Source organism: Electrophorus electricus, chromosome 8, assembly GCF_041902795.1.
Source record: "Electrophorus electricus isolate QZ-2024a chromosome 8, ASM4190279v1, whole genome shotgun sequence".
Classification (NCBI taxonomy): Eukaryota; Metazoa; Chordata; class Actinopteri; order Gymnotiformes; family Gymnotidae; genus Electrophorus; species Electrophorus electricus.
Genome location: NC_137504.1, coordinates 7,511,877 through 7,531,138, shown reverse-complemented (window position 1 = coordinate 7,531,138; position 19,262 = coordinate 7,511,877). Strand labels below are relative to the sequence as shown.

At 38.7% G+C, this 19,262-nt stretch overlaps 4 protein-coding genes across 12 annotated transcripts; 3 read left to right on the top strand and 1 right to left on the bottom strand.

Moving 5' to 3' along the window:
- Positions 1 to 193: 193 nt before the first annotated feature.
- On the top strand, positions 194 to 1,639 carry c1qb (complement component 1, q subcomponent, B chain). The gene is made up of 3 exons (XM_027005024.3): positions 194 to 312; positions 568 to 724; positions 918 to 1,639. The coding sequence occupies exons 1-3, from the start codon at positions 310 to 312 to the stop codon at positions 1,457 to 1,459; spliced, it is 702 nt and encodes a 233-aa protein (XP_026860825.2). The 5' UTR covers positions 194 to 309; the 3' UTR covers positions 1,460 to 1,639.
- Positions 1,640 to 2,237: 598 nt separating this feature from the next.
- Positions 2,238 to 4,261, top strand: LOC118241504 (uncharacterized). 6 transcript variants are annotated; one of them, XM_081719636.1, is made up of 6 exons: positions 2,238 to 2,403; positions 2,848 to 2,994; positions 3,129 to 3,146; positions 3,365 to 3,608; positions 3,826 to 3,961; positions 4,065 to 4,261. In XM_081719636.1, the coding sequence occupies exons 1-6, from the start codon at positions 2,388 to 2,390 to the stop codon at positions 4,140 to 4,142; spliced, it is 639 nt and encodes a 212-aa protein (XP_081575762.1). In that variant the 5' UTR covers positions 2,238 to 2,387; the 3' UTR covers positions 4,143 to 4,261. The 6 variants fall into 6 exon arrangements, 5 of the variants coding, with proteins under 5 accessions (XP_081575762.1, XP_081575760.1, XP_081575758.1 ...); XM_081719634.1 differs by having other exon boundaries at positions 3,129 to 3,248; positions 4,091 to 4,261; XM_081719632.1 differs by having other exon boundaries at positions 3,129 to 3,248.
- Positions 4,262 to 4,411: 150 nt separating this feature from the next.
- On the bottom strand, positions 4,412 to 10,952 carry bud13 (BUD13 homolog). Of its 4 annotated transcripts, none has more exons than XM_081719631.1 (11): positions 10,903 to 10,952; positions 7,798 to 7,891; positions 7,419 to 7,503; positions 7,279 to 7,327; positions 6,948 to 7,189; positions 6,611 to 6,858; positions 6,315 to 6,423; positions 6,055 to 6,193; positions 5,588 to 5,778; positions 4,935 to 5,016; positions 4,412 to 4,781 (listed from the first exon to the last, which is right to left on the bottom strand). In XM_081719631.1, exons 1-11 carry the CDS (start codon positions 10,917 to 10,919, stop codon positions 4,688 to 4,690), a joined length of 1,350 nt encoding a protein of 449 aa, XP_081575757.1. In that variant the 5' UTR covers positions 10,920 to 10,952; the 3' UTR covers positions 4,412 to 4,687. The 4 variants fall into 4 exon arrangements, 3 of the variants coding, with proteins under 3 accessions (XP_081575757.1, XP_026859570.2, XP_026859561.2); XM_027003769.3 differs by lacking the exon at positions 10,903 to 10,952 and adding an exon at positions 8,054 to 8,215 and having other exon boundaries at positions 4,897 to 5,016; XM_027003760.3 differs by lacking the exon at positions 10,903 to 10,952 and adding an exon at positions 8,054 to 8,214.
- Positions 10,953 to 11,906: 954 nt separating this feature from the next.
- LOC113575060 (uncharacterized) lies at positions 11,907 to 12,985 on the top strand. Its single transcript, XM_081719639.1, has 2 exons — positions 11,907 to 11,929; positions 12,355 to 12,985. Exon 2 carries the CDS (start codon positions 12,384 to 12,386, stop codon positions 12,825 to 12,827), a length of 444 nt encoding a protein of 147 aa, XP_081575765.1. The 5' UTR covers positions 11,907 to 11,929; positions 12,355 to 12,383; the 3' UTR covers positions 12,828 to 12,985.
- Positions 12,986 to 19,262: the final 6,277 nt, after the last annotated feature.

Sequence of the window (19,262 nt, the reverse complement as noted above, 5' to 3'; positions counted from 1 at the left end):
ATTGTGTATTGCTAATCTGATATAAGGCAAATAAACATTATGTTTACATTAATTATGTGAATTATTCTCTGTCCAGGATACCGTTTGAAGATCTTGCAACCTCAACCAAAAGAGAAAAAATCCAGATATTACAGTCGAGCAGAAAATATATCTGATGAATAAACATTTTGGGACTTCCTTATTTATGTTGTGAAACACTGTTCTTCATTTGAAAAAGGGAAATGAAAGAAAGGGAAATGAGGGAAAAGTGTGATTTTTTACTCCTACAGCTAAGACTGTCACTTACAGGGTGCAAAGAAAACTTGAAAAATGGTAAGATATCTGTCATGGATCGGAAAGATTTGTCTCTATTCCTTTAAGAAAATTATTTTGATGTTTTAATTCTCTGAGGACACATTGTAAATTTCATTATTGGCTGCTACAAGGGAAATGTTAAAAGTCAGGCTGAAAGAGTAGAGCTTATGACTTACACGTTTAACATGACTGAAAAATTGTTATGTAAATTCAATTTTAGTGCTTTTTATTTATATTTATAATTTATATATATTTTATTTTATATGATTTCAGGTTTCCTTGCTGGTGCATGCCCTTCTACCTGTATGCATTTGGCTGTGGATAGTGACCCCCTCTGTTTCAGATACATGTGGCTCAGGGGTGCCAGGAATCCCAGGTGCTCATGGAGCCCATGGGAAAGATGGACCAAAAGGGGAAAAGGGAGACCCTGGTAATGTATATTCCATTCCATTATATAATTATAACTACATTGTAAAATAAAACTGGAATCATTTGCATGCACCTGTCTCAAACCCTAAATGTGAATATAAAACTCACACAAAACATCTGTTTTCTGTTATGTTCATTAATCAGTGAATGCATTCTCATTACTCTGTGCCTGATTATGTAATGAACTTTTGCAGGTGTACACACACAACTGATTAGGGGGCAGAAAGGTGAGCAAGGTGTGCCTGGATACCCCGGCAGGCCCGGGCTGCGGGGGAGTGAGGGGATGCCTGGCCCACCAGGCCCAAAGGGTCCGAAAGGGCAGAAAGGAGCTATTGGAGAGGTCCCTAAGGACAGGCGTTCATTTTTCTCTTATAAAAAGACTTCCCCCAAGGTATCATATCACACGAACAAAATCATAGAATTCGATGGCTCATTGTCTTCTGAGGATGAGGGTGACAGGTTACCTGGGGGTTATTTCACGGCCAGGCTGGCTGGAATATATTATTTCGTGTTCCATGTGTCCGCTGCACAGACTGCCTGCCTAGGTATCAGGAGGCAGGAGGAGACAGTGGTGAGTTTCTGTGATCATTCTCAGGGAGTGTTGGTGACCTCAGGGTCTGTGTTGCTGCAGCTGCAGCAGGGGGACAGAGTATCTGTTCATCCCACTAAACTAAGCCAAATCATCAGCAGAGATGCGGAGAGCATCTTCACCGGATTCCTCATCTTTCCGTTGTAAATAGTAAACAATACATGACATTTTGGTTTCAGTGTCAGACCATCTTGCTTTTTATCAAGACATTTACACAGTTTACAGATTTATTTTTCTTTCTTTTCTTATCTTTCTTTTTTATTCACATGTTGTTGTTAAAGCATTTTTAGCACCACAGCTCTCATTAAAATCATGAACAAACAGAAATTGTGTGTCTGTTTTAATAGCAGTTTAGACAATCAGCATCACAGTTCTAAACATTTAATGCAGTAAAGGGTGGAAAACATTTATATGCCAAAATATTATCCAGAGGTGTCCCCCAGGGGGCTGTGGTTCCCAATTCAGAGTATGCAGTGTACAAATCGGCTGCTGCTTATCATCGGTGTGTGATTGTAAAAGCTGATATCTGTCTGTAAAGCATCCTTGACTCTGAGAAAGGAAGAATATAAATGTAACTACTACTACTACTGCTACTACTACTACTACTACTAATAATAATAATAAATGTCTATATATATTAAAATTCCTATCATAATAAAAGGCATTGTTTTAAAATGTAGTGACAGTTACCTAGAACACCTTATTATTTAAAAACACTGTAATTTAAAATTATTACTACAGTAAAATTATTTCATATTAAAACATATTATGTACTCTGTCCTTGCTTACATGACTGCAGGAACACAGTGAACCTTATATTCCAGTAAGCCGGTTAGACCGCAGGCACATGACCCCAGTGGCATTCACCACAGAGAGACTTATTGTTCCTGAGCCGATTCATTGACCCAACAGGCTCTCTAAAAGAATAGGGCAGCCATGGCAACCAGCATTAACTAAGGTTCACAGTGGTTTTCTACTGAGGAAGGTTGAGTCTTTAAAAAACACAGTTGCTACATTGGTTGTCTCTGTAAGACACAGAGAGAATATAAATCAGGATGGATGTTTGAGAGATGTAATGAATCAAGCTGAAGGTAAGCTATAAATTTCATTGCTAATGAATATTCTACATTAGCTTACTGGTATCACCTGACAAAGAGAAAATGAGTAATTCCACAATATTAAAGATTTTAAGCAGTAAAAAACCATAGCAGCCTTCTCAGCATTCCATATTTATTCATTAAAAGCATGATCTGCATTACACTAAACTTGGTATAGACTACATAAAAACACCCTATCCTTCTCTAGTAGTCACATTAAATGCACATATTTAGAAATTTAAGGATTCCAATTTAGCTTGAAAAGATCTGACAAAAATTACAATTACTATTCTCTGTGTATATATCTATAAAAATTGATAACTGATGAATCTCTGTCAACTTCTTGCTTCTTTGGAAACCTTGTGCATTACACTACTCACTCATTCACACACTTAACATGTACTATTGTACTTATTGTTCTCCTCAATGCCAAGACAGTAATGGCCACACAAAAACACCAACTCACAAAACAGCTGAGGCTGCCTCCTTGCACCGGTCATGATTTCTGTGTTAATTTGCTGCATCTCAAAAGGGCTAAACACCCACAAGCCTTTCCACAAGTGGGGGAACTTCCAGATCTTGCAGGTAATATATTGAAATGGCATACATTATCATTCAGACTGTGGTAATGCATGCACTTGGCATTGACCTATAGCTTCTAAGTCTGTTGTGCTTTCACTAAGCTCATTTGTAATTGTTTAATTTGTCTTTGCTTTAAGGTTTATTGCTTTACCCAGGTAAGAGAGAGAAAATGGTAACAACAACAGAGATAGCCTTTGGCCCTAAAACCTCTGCCAGGACTGAGCCAAAGATGTTACAATGCAATCTAATCCTGGAGGGTAAAACAAACTAAAACTATCCCCAAATTAAATTTCTAAATTATGTTGCACAAAAAGGTTGTTTTGTAAGGTGTATGTTCCAAAATACCTCACTCACTCAATGTGACTTATCCAAGGGGACAGAAGTTTTATAACAACACACAGAGAAGCTTACCAAGCTCAGCCTTTAGATGGCGCTCCACTGCTGATGAGAAAATCCTCAGTAAATGATGCGAGGACCCTAAAAGAACAAACTACTAAACCATTACCGCACTACCAAACAAACTACCAGCAGAACTTCCTCCCACCACAAGGCATTTCAATGAGGAGACTTCAAGCTCTGCCCTGCCCTGATAACCTTGCTGTTAACCCTGCACTAAGGCAAGAATGCCCACTAGTTAAAAGCTCAAATGATCATTTCATTTGCCACATAAATATGTCTCTAAAAGCTGAAATACTGCTCAATTTGCAAAAATCATCAGAGTATGTCATTGTCTAATGAAGGCTAATATCTAGGAATACACTCGCATTACCGGAAATACAATCTGTATTTTTCATTGTGATCATAAAAATAATAAACTGCCTTTGTGCTTCTTAGGACTGACTTTAGGACAGTACAAATGGAGACCTACCCAGGCTGGGACATCCCTCTACACTCACGCATTTTTCCTGCTCAACTTAGGGAACAGCAGTTTAAAAATGAAGCGCTTACACTCAATGTCTCTAGCAGGAAGGTATGCCAAAGCATTGTTAGGCCTTTGAATTAATCTTTTTTGCTCACACATACCAAAGGCACTAAAGGTTGGTTTGGCGCCCTTCTGTCATAACTGTGTTAAGGCCTCAACCCTCATCTCTCCGGTCAGTAATGGACGATCCTTTGAAAACATGTGGCCAGCACTGGCACAGAAGCACTGACGAGCAGTGGCTCCAGAGGGAAAGGGCTACCTGGGAGGCGCAGTGAGCCAAGACTCATCTCTGATGCTTTGCAAAAATATCGCTCTATGCACACTTCATATCTTATAGGGGACCAGAAGACATACAGGGGAAATATTTGAACAAATGTGCGAGCTGCACACCCTGGTGCAGCTATGAGTTACCCACTATTATTATATATTAACTACGAGTGACATTCATTATTATCCTATGAAACAATCATTGGTTTAAAAAAAAAATCAACACAATACTTTTAGAAAACATAACATTTAATAACTCTCCTAAGGTAAATTTGACACTCATATACAAGCACTGAACTCCTTAAAACTCACAAAATCTATTTTCTGTTATGTGTTATCCAGATGATAATAACAAAAAGGGACATTTTCATCAACTGGTCCGTTCAAATGCCTTTAAGACAGTGGGGGCCATGCTGGTGAACCGAAGTAAAACAGTATGTAGGAATGTCCTTTGGGGTCTCAATGCACATTTACGTCTTCCACATTCCATTGGGTCTCAATGCACGTCTACATGTCTTCCACACTCCACTTGTATGCTTCCTCCTGCACAGCTTTCTTATCAGCCATCCGGCTGTAGCGCTTCTGTTCGAACCCATTGGACCTAAACCCCAGGAGAAGTCGGCCATAAGAGAGTTTCTCAGCTTTGCTCATTGTGCATATGTTACATTTCTTGGAAATGTTATTAATTTGTGCACATTAATAAATCTCTTATATACATGATGGAACGATGCCGTGATGCTTGGAATTCCACTACCTGTCCACTCCATCCCAGCGGTATCCAGGCATGATGTTAAAACGGTTTGGGGGTGGAGGTGGACCCCTGTAACGAGGTCTCTCTTTAAAAAGAGAAACGAATAATGCAAGGATAAGTAGGTAAAATCTGCAAGAATAAAAGTTTCAGCATTTTGGAAAGTGCAACTAATATTACTGAGAGATATTTGGGTTTTGAAGGTAACCTAAGAGGTACCATTCTTGAAATGCTTTTCATTCTGTTGTGGCTGAAGCAACAGATTGGTTCTACTTCATTTATAATGGCAGGTATTACACAGAATACACTAAATAAGATTAATCTCCAGGATTTAATTTTTGCATTTTCAACATACTTTCTTTGCACTTTAACATAATTGATATTAGCCATTTGTATTTATACACGTTATTGTTGATAAATTTATTTTATAAATTTATTTGAGATGACTTAAAATCTCAATGCATATACACTGATATATGAGGGCTCCTGAGCCTGTTGTGTACAAACAGTAATAAAGACAGTAGAAGTACATGCTTATTAAAACTATTTTCTTGGGATTATTGACTCAAGCTTGATCTATGAAGTGGATTTTACTTTTCTTAAATCTTAATGTAATCACACTTGTTAGTGCCAAGAAAAGACCACCCACCAGATCTTACCTTTGACCTCTTTAGTTTTAGAGCTCTTTTCCTTCTTTTTGCGCAGTAGAGCAGCCATGGGGTCTCCATCCCTCTCCTGCTCTCTTAGCATCCGGTCCAGGTCCTCATCATCAATGTGTCGTGCCAAGGGCTTCTGAGCCTCCCGCACTGCATCAACCACGTTCTGCTGCTGCATCTGACTCTGGGCCAGTCTGAGAGAGAGAGGAGGAGGAGGAAGAGAGAGGGGGGGTTAGAGAGAGAAGGCGAAGAGAATTGCTTAATTGTAGTTATTTGTTTTCATACTCAAAATATGAAGAAACTGTTTGTTTAATGGGTACAGTGTTTTTAAAGGACATTTTATGGCACGACCAAAGTGACCTGTTAAAAGCAGGAACAACAGTGAACCAGAGTACCCTTGTCCTTATTTTAAAGACTTGGAGAGTACAACCAATGCCAAGCACTTCATCAATAGTGAATGAATTCCATACCCTTTACCCCACTGAGCATATTTCTCATCCTTCTCAGCCTTCTCTCCAGCTTTCCTGCTCTGCTCTGCGCGCTCGGACTCCAAGTCACGTTTCTTTCCAGTCTTATCTCTGAACACAGTCTCCGCATGACGGGATGCCTCTGGAACAAGTAACAATAGTTAAAAATTACAAGAGCCTTTTTTAAAACCAAATATGAGGATAAAAATATGAATAAATATTAAGTAAATATGCTCTAGCCACATAAAGCTCATTGTGGAGACCTTCCAGGGGCTGGTTGTGTTTTTCTTTTCTGCGGATTTCCTCCTGCTCTTTCCTCAATGTTTCCACAGACACCAGGCCAGCAGCCCCACCAGATAACATACAAGGGCCCTAAAAGCAGACATTACAGCACAGTTTTCAAACAACAAATAAGAGGTGACAAATGACAGGGAAAAAAACCCCAACAATCAAAATACCAGAAACCTTTGTTCACCAAAGAATGTGGCTAGTCTTTATAAGTCACAACTTCTCCCAATCTTCCTGTTTGCTTACTCTCCACAACACATACATCACTTACTGCCTGTGCTGCAACAGTGCATGCCCTGCGAGGTGGGGAGAGGTCAGAGTCTGATCCATGGCCACCCTGCCGTTTCTTCCTGGGAGGTGACAGGTCTGAATCAGACCCTCTGCCCCCCTGAGCTCTTTTCCTGGGTGGGGACAGATCAGAGTCTGAGCCCCGCCTGACACACCTCCGGGGTGGCGAGAGGTCTGGGTCTGGAACTTGGCCACCTGAAGAGGACTTGTATTTCTCTCTCTCAGAAGAATCTGCCAAGGATTCATTTGTTTAGAAGAAAGAGGATTAAGGGCAGTGATGGTCAAGAGAAAGAAAAAATAAAGGAGCATAAAATATGCACCTCTAAGATGCCTTTCTGTTTTGGAAGGGAAGCTATTTGCACTCGTTCGTGGAGGAGAAGGAGATGATGAGTCATGTCGCCTGTGCTTTGGATCTGGTTTGTCTCTTGGGGCTGAAATATCTGGAGACTTGTGACAAACTCTCCTTTGTGGTGAAAGATCAGGGGAGTCATGGCGTGCTCTTCGCACTGGAGAATTCTCAAGAGAACCACGTTGGCCCCTTCTATTGCCCTTGACTTCTGAGCTACAAAAATAAGAGAGGTGTTCAGAATCTCACATTTAGATCTCAGACTGATGATTTGATATCCATTTTAATATGTGTGGGGAGATTACCTTTTCAATGATTGCGAAAAATAGGACTCTTCGTATTCAACATCATAATCTGTGATGTAGGATATAAATGATAAAATGCACATTGCCAATAGAACCTGAACAGTTTATGGTTTAGAATCAAAAAGTCTCTAATATCTCACCTCCCATTACTTTCCACTTGCTACTAGTTCGAAATGCTTCTAACTGCTTGATTTCATCTGGACGTTCATCTATCACCTCTGCAACCTTTAAGATCAAATAACATTTAAAGTATTTAAATAAATACACACGACACACAATTTACCTAACAAAACCGGTTGCATTAGTTTCCTTATATTAAAGACAGAGATTTAGTTTACGTTTCTCCTAAACGCATTTCAGCTGCCTTGTACTTAGGATGGCCATTAGAGTAAATCTTAAATAAAGCAGCCAATACTAGTTTAGAGGCACTTAGTATCTAAATGTCAAAGCATTTGTCTTAACGACTATGTCGTTAATAGTAGATATCTAGCGTTAACTATCAATATTGGCGTTAACTACCACAGGCGCTTCCTCGTCATCTTCATCCTTGTTCTCCTTCTCTTCATTTACAGCCAGTTGCCTCCAGTCAAGGTCATCATCAACAATCTTCATCCTGCAAATGTTTTTTTTTTTTTGTCAGCAAAGCAGTTTTTCCATCGTCTTATTTCAATGTCAATACTTTCAAGTTGACTACCAATTGTAACCAGCTAACCTAGCAACACGGGGAAATTGATTTAGCTAGCTAGATACGTCTAATCACATTAATGAAATATACCCTCTCCCAGTGGCCTTAATGCGTTTTTTCCTAAGTTTCTTTTCTTTTGACTTTTGGACATCTCCGTCGTTTGATAAGTAGCGTTTCAAGTAATCCGCTTTTGAAATAGCAGCACTGTTCCCTAAGCTTTCGGAAGTAGCCATCTTGTTTATGCAATACGTCACTAAACGGTCAGTAACAAAGGACAAAAAGTACGGAAGAAGTAAAATTGGATTTAACGCAGTCGCTTCATAGGTATAACTCTCGCTACCTTCCTTGTAACCGCAGTTCCATTTTTATCCGTTTTCTCCAGAAAAAAAATGCCTTTCACATCAGAGAAAAAAATCATTATTTACGGAGAAATAAGAAGAACTACGAAGCCAAAAGTGGTCGTTTACCCTTGTAATTGTCGCATTTTTAAGATTAGTGCAACAGATACAGCAACAGGAAAATTCCTTTTGGATACTAAAAGAAACAGGTCAGAAAATGGCTCCTCTGCACACATGTGCTTTCAAAACAACTACAGTCTCCTACAGAAAATAACTGGAAATTAGATTTTGGAGCTTGTTATCTGAGTTTTAAAGCTAGCATTCCTGTTCTGTGTGGGGAGTATCAGAGTGTAGGAATGATGGCAGCAGACCCTTGACCAGGGGATAAAGACAGGAGAGAATATATCTTTTAGCCTTCTTTCACATACTTTTAGACCCCAGGCAGTCAACAGTGTAATTTAGTCTACTGATTACATTTAGCAACCCCATGATCCTATTTATCATCCATTCATTAAAATTCCAATTTAAACATATTAAACATATTAAACTGTGAATTCAAATCAAATCGAATGGAGAGCCTAGAGATTCTCTAGGCACTCCATTCGATTTGATTTGAATTCACAGTTCCACAATACGATTCTAAATTATTGTCAAAGGCCAAAACAAGAAACACCTCTGAAAAAAAAAAAAAATAAATATATATATATATATATATATATATATATATATATATATATATATATATATATATATATCTCTTTTGCATGCTGAGTAACAGAGTGTGTGTGCTCTTTTTCATCACAAAATAATCTGTTTGTCTATGAGATACAGCCAATATTCAAGTCATAAATGATTTTGGGGCTGCCTGCCTGTCCTACCCAGAGATGAATGACTTTAGATTGTGGGCTTCATCATTTATAGCGCTGATATGTAAAATAACAGCTTGTGAGGATTGGTAGGCAAACCATGTTCAACTTGATTAACTTGTTACTAGTTTAAAATGCTTTTATCTTTGGTTTATATCACTAATGAAATACTCCAACTACTTTACCTAGGTGCAACTCCAAAGTCTCAGCAAATGTAATGGTGCAAGACATACACTTTTAAAGTATTAACATGATGTCACTTCAGTGGAGCATTAGTGGCTTTAGTGGCTGTGGTGTTGGATCCACAGCAATATTTTAGAAATGAGGTAACATGGGTAACTTCATGCTATATGATTATAAGAATCCAATCATAAGGCAGCCTGAGTGCAAACATTAAGGCTACCTGCCTGGCAAATCATTAAAAATGCTTTTACATGTTACCCTCACTCATGAGTAAAGGCAAAGGTCTGAAAAGACCTAACTAAAATCACACCTTATGAATTATCGCTGAGAAAAAAATATATGTGCAAAAATGGTATTAGGCTATTTTTGTAGGCTAAGACTATTAAGGTAAGAGTATACTACATATTTATCACCCTCATTATGGTCTCATGTTACAGCAACATGATTACAGAGATAAGGCATTCAGTTCTACCTGCTGTCCAAAGAGTAAAGACACACCCTCTACTCATTTTCTTAACATACTCATTCTCAATAATTACTTAAATTTAAATACAGAGTTCATTAATATTGAATTCATATTCTAGTAAGTAAGATTCATACTACGATTTAAACGGTTTAGGGAACTTTGTTTGTGTGAAGGTTGAAGCTACGATACACGCAGCTGGCCACCAGAGGACCCCATCCCCAGAATTCAGACTGTTTTTCTCCACATTCATTGAGCTGAATATAGGCTACTTCTCTAGACTACATCTTGTGGGTGGAATATGATTTAGCTCCACCAACCATGCCATGCCTCCAGAGCTACATAGAGCCTGTAGATGAAAACACATATCCAATGTATCGTGGTACCTCCAGAGCTGCTGCTTAACAAATCAAGGCAAATTCACTCCAATTGTACTCAACATGGCCTTGGAACACTTGGATAGTGCAAAGAATTTCTCTGCAGATTTTAATTGCATCCAACCTCACATTTTCTCAGATAAATTAGCCAGCATCAATAATATTGATCCTGGATAAATATGTTGGCTGGTTAACTTTTTAACTGATCTCAAGAGGTGAGAGATAATGGTATCTCATCTAACAGTTCCCCTGAGTGATGTGTCCTCCCACCACTTTTATTTGTCCTATAGAATACAAGTGTCAGTGCCGGTATGAGAACACACATGATGATTTCGTCATCGTGTTCCTGCTCAGTGACGAGGAAATTTGTCACGGAACGCATCCCTTGCCATTGGTCACGTGGTATGGCCCGCCGCATGCAGTGGAACTCACTTTGTATTGTTTGTAACCACACCCCCATGATAGCGCACACCTGCACCTGCTTTAATGCTGTGTCTGTGCATATTTAAACCCCTGTTGGGGTGTGCCTTGGTATTGGTCATTGTTTGTCTTGTTAGTCATACGTATATTCTTGTTAACCGTATATGTTCGTGTTGCCGTTGTTAGTGTTCATGTCAGTGTTACGTGTAATCATTTTAACCGTTTATGTTATTTGTGAGTGCCATCATTGTATGCATTATGTGTCAATAAACGTGGATCCTCTCCATGTCACCTGATAGGACCGTCCATCCAGATAGGACTGAAACCATCTCCAAGCAGAGCCAGTCACACCAAGCCTGGAAAGAACAGAGAGAGGAATGTTGTGGTTCAGTGTCAAAGGCTGCTGAAAGGTCTAGAAGAATAAAAACAGATGACTGTTTGGCAGCTTTAGCGGCATGAAGTTTCTCAGTCACCGCTACAAGGGCTGTTTCTGTAGAATGTGCCGGTTTGTAGCCAGACTGAATGGGATCATGCAGCTGGTTCTGGGTGAGAAAAAGAGACAATTGATTATAAACTGCTCGCTCAAGGGCTTTTGAGAGGAAAGAGAGAAGTGATACTGGTCTGTAGTTGGTAATACTGGAGCTGTCAAGTGTGGCCTTCTTGAGGATTGGTACCACCCTGGCGGTTTGAATGCAGTAGGCACGTATCCAGAAGATAAGTTGTTGATAATGACAGAGATAAAGGGAAGCAGACACAAACCTGAATGATCCCTCTCAGGTTTACAGAGAAAGAGCCATAATAAATGGTGCTGGCAGTTTTTGCTGACCCTAGTCAGTGAAGTTGTTTTCATGTGGTTGGAGATACATAAATAGTTTCATGAACTATGACTGTACACAAAGTCCCAAATTCAGAAGAACTCAAGTGTAAATGATAATGCTAGTTGACATGTATTCAAGGATTGTTAACATTTTGCAAGGATCTCTAAGACTCAAATGTTCAAAATACTGCATTAAGCATATTATAAATATAAAATTATTATACAGCTTATTATAAATATAAGCATAATATAAAAAAATATTATACAGCTATTTTTAGTAAGTAAAAAATGAAGCTACATTTTATCATCCATGTGATACATGCAGCAGCTTTAAAATAAAAAAGTTTTTTTGTATCCTGCTGTGCAAGAAACGAAACACATCTGCTTTGCGAGAAATGAAACAAAACAAAATTGTCAGGAAGGAAATAATAGACACGCCTATATTTCCTTTTTAAAACCTGTTCTCACAGTTAGCTCAGTCAAATGAAATCTCATTACGAAGGTGAGCAAAGTGAACTTTGTATCTTTTCATATATGAAACATTTGTGTCTGCTATATCGTATAACATGTATAACATGACTATTTTATGGTAAAGTAACTACATGGCAATTACTTCACTTTTTCAATAACTGCAATGTAAGAGTAATATTCTTGATAACTTTAGGACAATCATTACCTGCACATACATGTGGTCTGGTTTAAAAATCACTTATAACATTGTTCTTACTATCTGCATTGTAAAAGACTGTATTTATTGTTTCAGAAAAAACTCCAGGTCCGTTGCTAGGTCTACATTTTTAGGTCTAAAGAAACCGGAAAAAAAAATCTCTGTAAATGGACAAGACCACTGCATAATTTCTTAAAAAATGATTAAACAACTAAATAATTCACTGTATATTTATTGTGGCTATTTTTCTCCACCTGGAGTGAACTGTATATAGGGTACATCTCTAGACATGTGGGCAGAAGACGATTTGGCTCCACCAACTGCGCCATGCCTCCAGAGCTACACAGAGCCTGCAGATGGAAAAATATATCTTATGTATCACGGTACCTCCAGAGCTGCTGCTCAACAAATCATGGCATCTGGCTTTAGACAATCTAAAGATGGCATGCTCGGACGTGGTGTCTATCTTAGTCGGGATCTTAATAAGGCCAGCAGATACCCACTAAATCTAGCAGAGCAGGAAAGAGTTGTTCTGAAAGTGAAAGTTAATGTTGGAAGAGTGAAGAAAATTGACCATCAAGGTCACCCACTGCAGAAGACCTGGCACGACCATGGGTATGACACTGCCTGGTGTCCACCAATGTGTGGCATGGTTCCGAGTGGTCTTGAAGAAGACTGCATTTGGGATCCAAACCGTATCCAGGTTATTAATGTAATTTATCCCAGAATATAGGTGCTATTGGTGCCTAACCAGAGTACTAGTAAAAGTGCTACCTATACCTATAAAAAAAACTATGACTATAAATTGTAACTATAAATTTCTCAAAAAGGCAACAGCAAACACCAGAGTTGGAAAATGACTGTAAATCAATAAAAGAAGTGTTTTCCTTGTTTTCCTTGTCTGTTTTCTGTCAATGAATATTATATTAATTCTAATAGTAATATACTAATATTACTACTACTACTACTACTACTACTACTAATAATAATAATAAATATCACATTGCCCTTTGTAAGTATAAAATGCAGTGAAAATTGCTTCATAAAAATACAACTATTAAATAAAATATTACAGAAGGAAAAAAATCATATCTAATCACATTTAGTGAGTTTCATAAATCACCTTGTTACTAAGTGAAAGAAATGACTGACTTGAGATTGCGGGATTCATCATTTATAGCAGTGATACGAGATGTAAAAGATAACTTGTTCAACTTATTTAACTTGTTACTAGTTGAAAATGCATTTATCAATGTTGTGGAAATTTACTTTGCATCGCTTTACTTTGCTTTGTGTTTCTATAGTCACAGCATAACAGTCCGTAGATAGGCGTGAGAGCCAAGGACATCAGCGGCTCACATGCTGTTCTACCCACAGAGATAGAAGAAGACTGTCCTAACCATAGAGATAGAAGACGCCACCTGCGCTCAGGCTAACCAAAACATAAGTTCAGATACCTTGTAGGAGCTGTTTTTTCTTTTTTCTTTCTTTTCTTCTCTGTGTATAAGGGGAGGGGGACTTGTACTGTGGGTCAGTTCTCTTTCTCTGTTATACAGGGGACAGAACTCAATAAACGTTTTACTACTCAATGCATAAGGCTGTCTTTGATGTGCTCTCATTTTTCCACTATATCATTGGCTTACATCATTGTTATTAAAGTATTCTAAGTACTTGCGTACTTCTACCTAGGTGCCTCTCCAAATTCTGTGCAAACATCACTGTGAACATGACATGATGTCACTTAAATGATGCATTAGTGTGTTTAGTGGCTTTGTGTCCCGACTGGCCCCTCCTAATGTCTTGTCTCCATGTTTACCCAGTCTTGTGTCTTTGTTTTCTTCCTGATTTCTTTTTCCATGTGCTTCCTTGATTTGGTTCCATTCCTTAGTTTAATTTTCTCTACCCCTCATGAGTTTCACCTGTGTCTGTTAGCCCTCATTAGCCCCTGCGTTTGTTCAGTCTTGTTGCTGGTCATTGGATGTACTAAGCCATGGTTGTGCTGCCTGTGCCATCACAGCCATTGTTGTGGTCTCAGTTCATCATTGTTGGTGCAAACCTCTGATTGTGTTGTTATTTGTTGTAGCCCGTTTCCCTATTTTGTTTCTTGTGTTTGCAATATTTCCCAGAACTGTTCGTGTTGTCTCTGTCATGGTTAATCCCTCCCAGCTTCCATGCTCTCCCTGTCTTAGGTATTTTAGTTCCATGCCGTAGTTTCGTTTTCTCCGCTCACACCTGTCCCTCGTTTCTACTTTTTAAGTTCGTGTATTTGAACCCTGTTGTGTTCCCTCTGTTTTGGCTGTTCATTATTTGATTGTGTGCGTTTGAATGTTTATATGAAAGCCCATCAAAGCCTTCGTTTGGTAGTCTGTTTTGTTATCCTATCCTTCGTTCTTCCTGGAGTCTGTTCGTCTGCTTCCCCTCTTTGCCTTCGTGTGCTTGTGGCTTGCCATTTACTAGCCTTCGTTTATCCTAGCCCTTGGTTTATTTTATGTATCCCTGAAATCTCCTTGTCTCTTTGATCCTGGACTACCCTTACGACTACGACTCTAGATTTGCGCTTAATAAAGCTCGCTCTTCTCCGCACTTGCGTCCGCCTCCTTACCGCTCAATGTTGCGTCCTGTAGCATAGGACGTGAGTAGGCGGAGGGAATGCACAGATAACCTGTCTAAAGTCAAGCGGTGGGCGCTCAAACGCAAATGCGAGCTCTCCATTGTCCGTATGCACCTGGAGAACGGCCGAGAACGTTCTGTATCTGTGTGTTCCTCCAGGGTCACCCTACCTGTGGCTGTGGCTATCCTACAAGCCACCCAGTCTGATCCTGTTCCCGGCGTGAGAGACTCCTTCCTGCTTGATCTGGTTGCTGCTCCCAGCGTGAGACGCCGCCCGTCGTGTTCCGGTTCCATACTCTCCCTGTCTTGTGTATTTTAGGACCATGCCGTAGTTTCATTTTCTCCGCTCCTCGTTTCTACAGTGGTTCATGTATTTAAACCCTGTTCCCTGTGTTTTGGTTGTTCATGATTTTGGTTGTGTGCGTTTGTTTGGATATGTAAGAAAGCCCGTCTGTTTCAAAGCCTTCATTTGTTAACCTATTTTATCCTAGCCTTCGTTCTTCCTAGAGTCTATTATAACCTGCCTTCATGTGCTTTTGATTTTTCGTTACTCCGCACTTCACTTGTGTCCGCCTACTTGTAGGCTTTGGTCATTCTGTAATGGTAAGCGGCAAGTCATTTTCCTCATTTTTTGGCTTTGTTCTTTAGCGTCACCCTCTTGCTCGGGTAGCGTGTGTAAATATTGCTTTGTTTGGGAGTGTGGTGTTGGATACTGGTGGTATGGAGTGACTGCCATTGATGTTGAGTGTGGGTTTGGCCTCTGTCAGGTAGTTAGGAAAGTCTATGTTAGGATTATCCTCGTTAATGCCTCACACCCTAGATGGGGTCATAACATGGCTTCTACCACTGCTATGCTGATGTCACCAAACTAATCCTTTTTTTTTTTGGTCCCCTCCCAATCTTGACACTCTGCTGTCTACACCTATCTAAGCATGCTTGACTGACATTGCCTCATGGGTGACAACCTACCACACAACCAAACTTCTGTTTGTCCCAGGAACTCCCAGTCCTCACCATGACCTCATTGTTTCTTTTCAGAACTCTATCACTATCAGAAGCTGATTGTAGCCTTGGCATTACTTTAGCAACCAGTTATTGTTTTTGAGGTGTTTCAAGCCTGACACTGTCATGCTGATTTCTTCTTTGTAACATGAGTCAGGCCTTCTCACACGAAGCGACCCAGGTGCTTGTATAGTCTCTGGTCATATCAAAGCTGAACTACTGCAACTTACTAGTCTTCAGCTATGGCCCCCTATAACTGATTGAGAACATTAACAGCATGACTAGTCTTCAACCTTCAACAGTTCACTAGGTGCCTGCATCAGATGTAAAATCTGCATGCTCCCGTAAATGGACCAACCACTCCCTTCATGATGACAATGGTCAAAGCCTGACCGATACGTCAAAACTCTATGGCTCAGCTTGAAACACCGTGCTCCAAGTCTCATGGAAGATCAGCATTAAGACTATTTTCTGTCCTGGTGCACAGAGGATAGAATGAACTTCCACTGCCGGCCATGCCAGCATAGACGCTTGCTGTCTTCAAACTCAGACCGAATGGAAGTTATAATTAGTATATAATTGCTAATTAGTTTTATTAGTTGCTTATTGTACATTGATCAAATTTGATCTTTGTACATGGCATGTATAAAGTGATATTGGATGCAATGGACAGTATGTGAGCATCAAACCTTGTTACAACTTATTCAACTTGTTTAACTTGTTACTAGTGTAAAACGCTTTTGTTTTTATTTACATCTTTGTTAGTAAAGTACTCCAAATACTCTTCCTAGGTTGAACTCCAAAGTCTTTGACTTTTAAAGTAATAACATGATGCCATCTCACTGAAGCATTACTGGATTTAGTGGCTGTGGTGTTGGATCTACTGCAAATTAACTAACATGGGTAACTTCATGATATATAATTATAATTATCTAAGCATGAGTTAACATGAGTACAAATGTCAAGGCTACCTACCAAATTATTTAAAATGCTTTTACATTTTCCTAGCATGCCTTAGACTTTGTTGTCCTCACCCATGATTAAAGGTAAAGGTCTGAAAAGATTTAATGCGTAATTAAAATGACACCTTATTAACTCTGGCTGAGAAGAAAATATATCTGTAAAAATAGTATTAGGCTATTCAAGTAGGCTAATGCTTATTAAGATAAGACTAGACTACATTTTATGTCCCTCATAATGGTTTCATGTTACTGCACCATGATCACTGAGATAAGGCATTCAGTTGTACATACTGTACAAAGAGGGTAAAGACACACCCGCTAGGCATTTCCTTAACATGCTCATTCTCAATGATTATGTATGTTTAAATACATTCAACAATATTTAATTCATATTCTGTTTTTGGAAGTGCTTTCCCTGTGAATGATTCATACTATCATGGGTCATCTTAAATATCAAACTGTTTAGGAGACTGGTTTGTGAAAGTAAATTACAGAATTAAGATACATAGTAATAATAATAATCCCTTTTTCATAATAAGAACATCCTGGAAAGGCATTTCTGTGAATTGACAGGCATCTGTGTGACAGGCATCAATACTCTTCACCTTGCCCACTTGCAGCTGCAGGTTGAGCCGAACTCATTGGGGCCACAGCCCTCAGGGTAGCATTAAATATTTGAAAACTAAAATATTTTGTCATTAGAATAACATAAGTGGCTTCATGATATGTGACCGTGCATGAGGTCACAATTTCACAAGTGTAAAAGGATACGCGTTGCCTCAAGAATTGTTAACATTTTCCAAGCATCTCTGACTAAACGGTTAGAAAATACTGCATTAATTACAATTAAGAAAGGTAATCATTTGTCTAAAATATACATCTGTCTAATTTTTAGTAAGGTAAAGACTAAGCTACATTTTGTCAAACACATGATGTATGCTGAAGCGTTTCAATCAAAAATATAGATCAGCCATATTCAACCTGCTATGTAAAAACGAAACAAAAAGTTCCGGAAAGTATTCAGTGCACACCCTTTATGTATTTCCTTGAAACCCCATTTCAGAGTTAGCTCAGTCAAACTGAAACCCATTGCAAAGGTGAGCAACATGTAATTCCGTTCATTTCGTAGTTGATATCTTAAATATTGCTGTATTTATAAACAATTATGTATATTATGTGGCTTCATAAAAATGATTATAACATGGATCTGAGAAAGGAAATCAGATTATTGGCTGCATTTTATGGTAAAGTACTACATTAGTACATGGTAATTAGATTTTTCCATAATTGCAAAGCAAGAGCAATGTTCTTGATAAATTGTGGACAATCCCTACCTGTAATCTGGTTTTATGAACAGTTAAAGCCATTGTTCTTACCATCTGCACTTAACTGTGAAAGACTGTATTTATTGTGGCAAAAAATATTAACTCTAGATCAGTTGCTAGGGCTGTATTTTTCCTAATAATTTATCCTGGAAATAATATCTCTGTATATGAACAAAACCTCTGCATAGTTTATTAAAATGGTTAAACAACAAAAAACATTAACATTGTATTTATTTATTTTTGCTGCATTTTTCAGACTGTTTTTCTCTACTTGGAGTGATCTGAATATAGGCTACTTCTAGAATTCATCATGTGGGCAGAAGATGATTTGGGTCCAAGAACTGTGCCATGCCTCCAGAGCAGCACAGAGCCTGTAGATGGAAAAATATATCTTATGTATCACGGTACCTCCAGAGTTGCTGCTCAACAAATCATGGCATCTGGCTTTAGACAATCTAAAGATGGCATGCTCGGACGTGGTGTCTATCTTAGTCGGGATCTTAATAAGGCCAGCAGATACCCACTAAATCTAGCAGAGCATGAAAGAGTTGTTGTCAGAGTTAAAGTTAATGTTGGAAGAGTGAAGAAAATTGACCATCAAGGTCACCCACTGCAGAAGACCTGGCGCTCCCATGGGTATGACACTGCCTGGTGTCCACCAAAGTGTGGTATGGTTCGGAGTGGTCTTGAAGAAGACTGTGTCTGGGATCCAGAGTGCATCAAGGTTATTGATATAATTTATCCCAGCTCAGGTGCTGCTGCTGATTATTCTGAGAGCTGGTGTAAAATCATTTAAGAAAGCATATCTTAAATTTTTGATTATCAATAGATTACTTTATAAATTGCTAACTATCAGTGTCAACAAAATTTGTGTTCATCGCTGGAAAACATTTGGATCTGACAATAACTACAAATCATTAAAGCACCGAATGTATTCTTTTCTTCACATGTCTCAGTCCATGGATATTATATTAGTTCTAATGCTAATATTACTAGTAAAAATAAGAATAAATTATATAGCACTTTGCAATTGGTAAATATAAACTGCGGTTCAAAATGCTTCAGAAAAATAAAATTATTAAAATATCACAGGGGTGTGAATACAATGTTTAAAATGAGTTTTGGAGAAAAATAAAACATAGAACAAGGCTAGCTAGCCCAGCAAAATATTATAATCTGTTCATTAAAACGTCATCACTCACTGGATAAAGGGCTGCACCTAATTCCAATAGCTCTTAAATGGAGTCTGTTTCTATCAGCATTCATTTT

Bases quoted from the DNA above. Each gene is read 5' to 3' on its own strand.
- c1qb (XM_027005024.3), top strand. The intron at 725-917 runs GTAATGTATATT...GAACTTTTGCAG, and splicing joins AGGGGAAAAGGGAGACCCTG to GTGTACACACACAACTGATT.
- LOC118241504 (XM_081719632.1), top strand. The intron at 3,249-3,364 runs GTAAAACAAACT...GACTTATCCAAG, and splicing joins ATGCAATCTAATCCTGGAGG to GGGACAGAAGTTTTATAACA. The intron at 3,609-3,825 runs GCAAGAATGCCC...TGTGCTTCTTAG, and splicing joins GCTGTTAACCCTGCACTAAG to GACTGACTTTAGGACAGTAC.
- bud13 (XM_027003760.3), bottom strand. From the start codon at position 8,196: ATGGCTACTTCCGAAAGCTTAGGGAACAGTGCTGCTATTTCAAAAGCG. The intron at 7,190-7,278 runs GTAATCTCCCCA...TTATTTTTGTAG, and splicing joins TTTTCGCAATCATTGAAAAG to CTCAGAAGTCAAGGGCAATA. The intron at 6,859-6,947 runs GTGCATATTTTA...AATCCTTGGCAG, and splicing joins AACAGAAAGGCATCTTAGAG to ATTCTTCTGAGAGAGAGAAA.
- LOC113575060 (XM_081719639.1), top strand. From the start codon at position 12,384: ATGTGGGCAGAAGACGATTTGGCTCCACCAACTGCGCCATGCCTCCAG.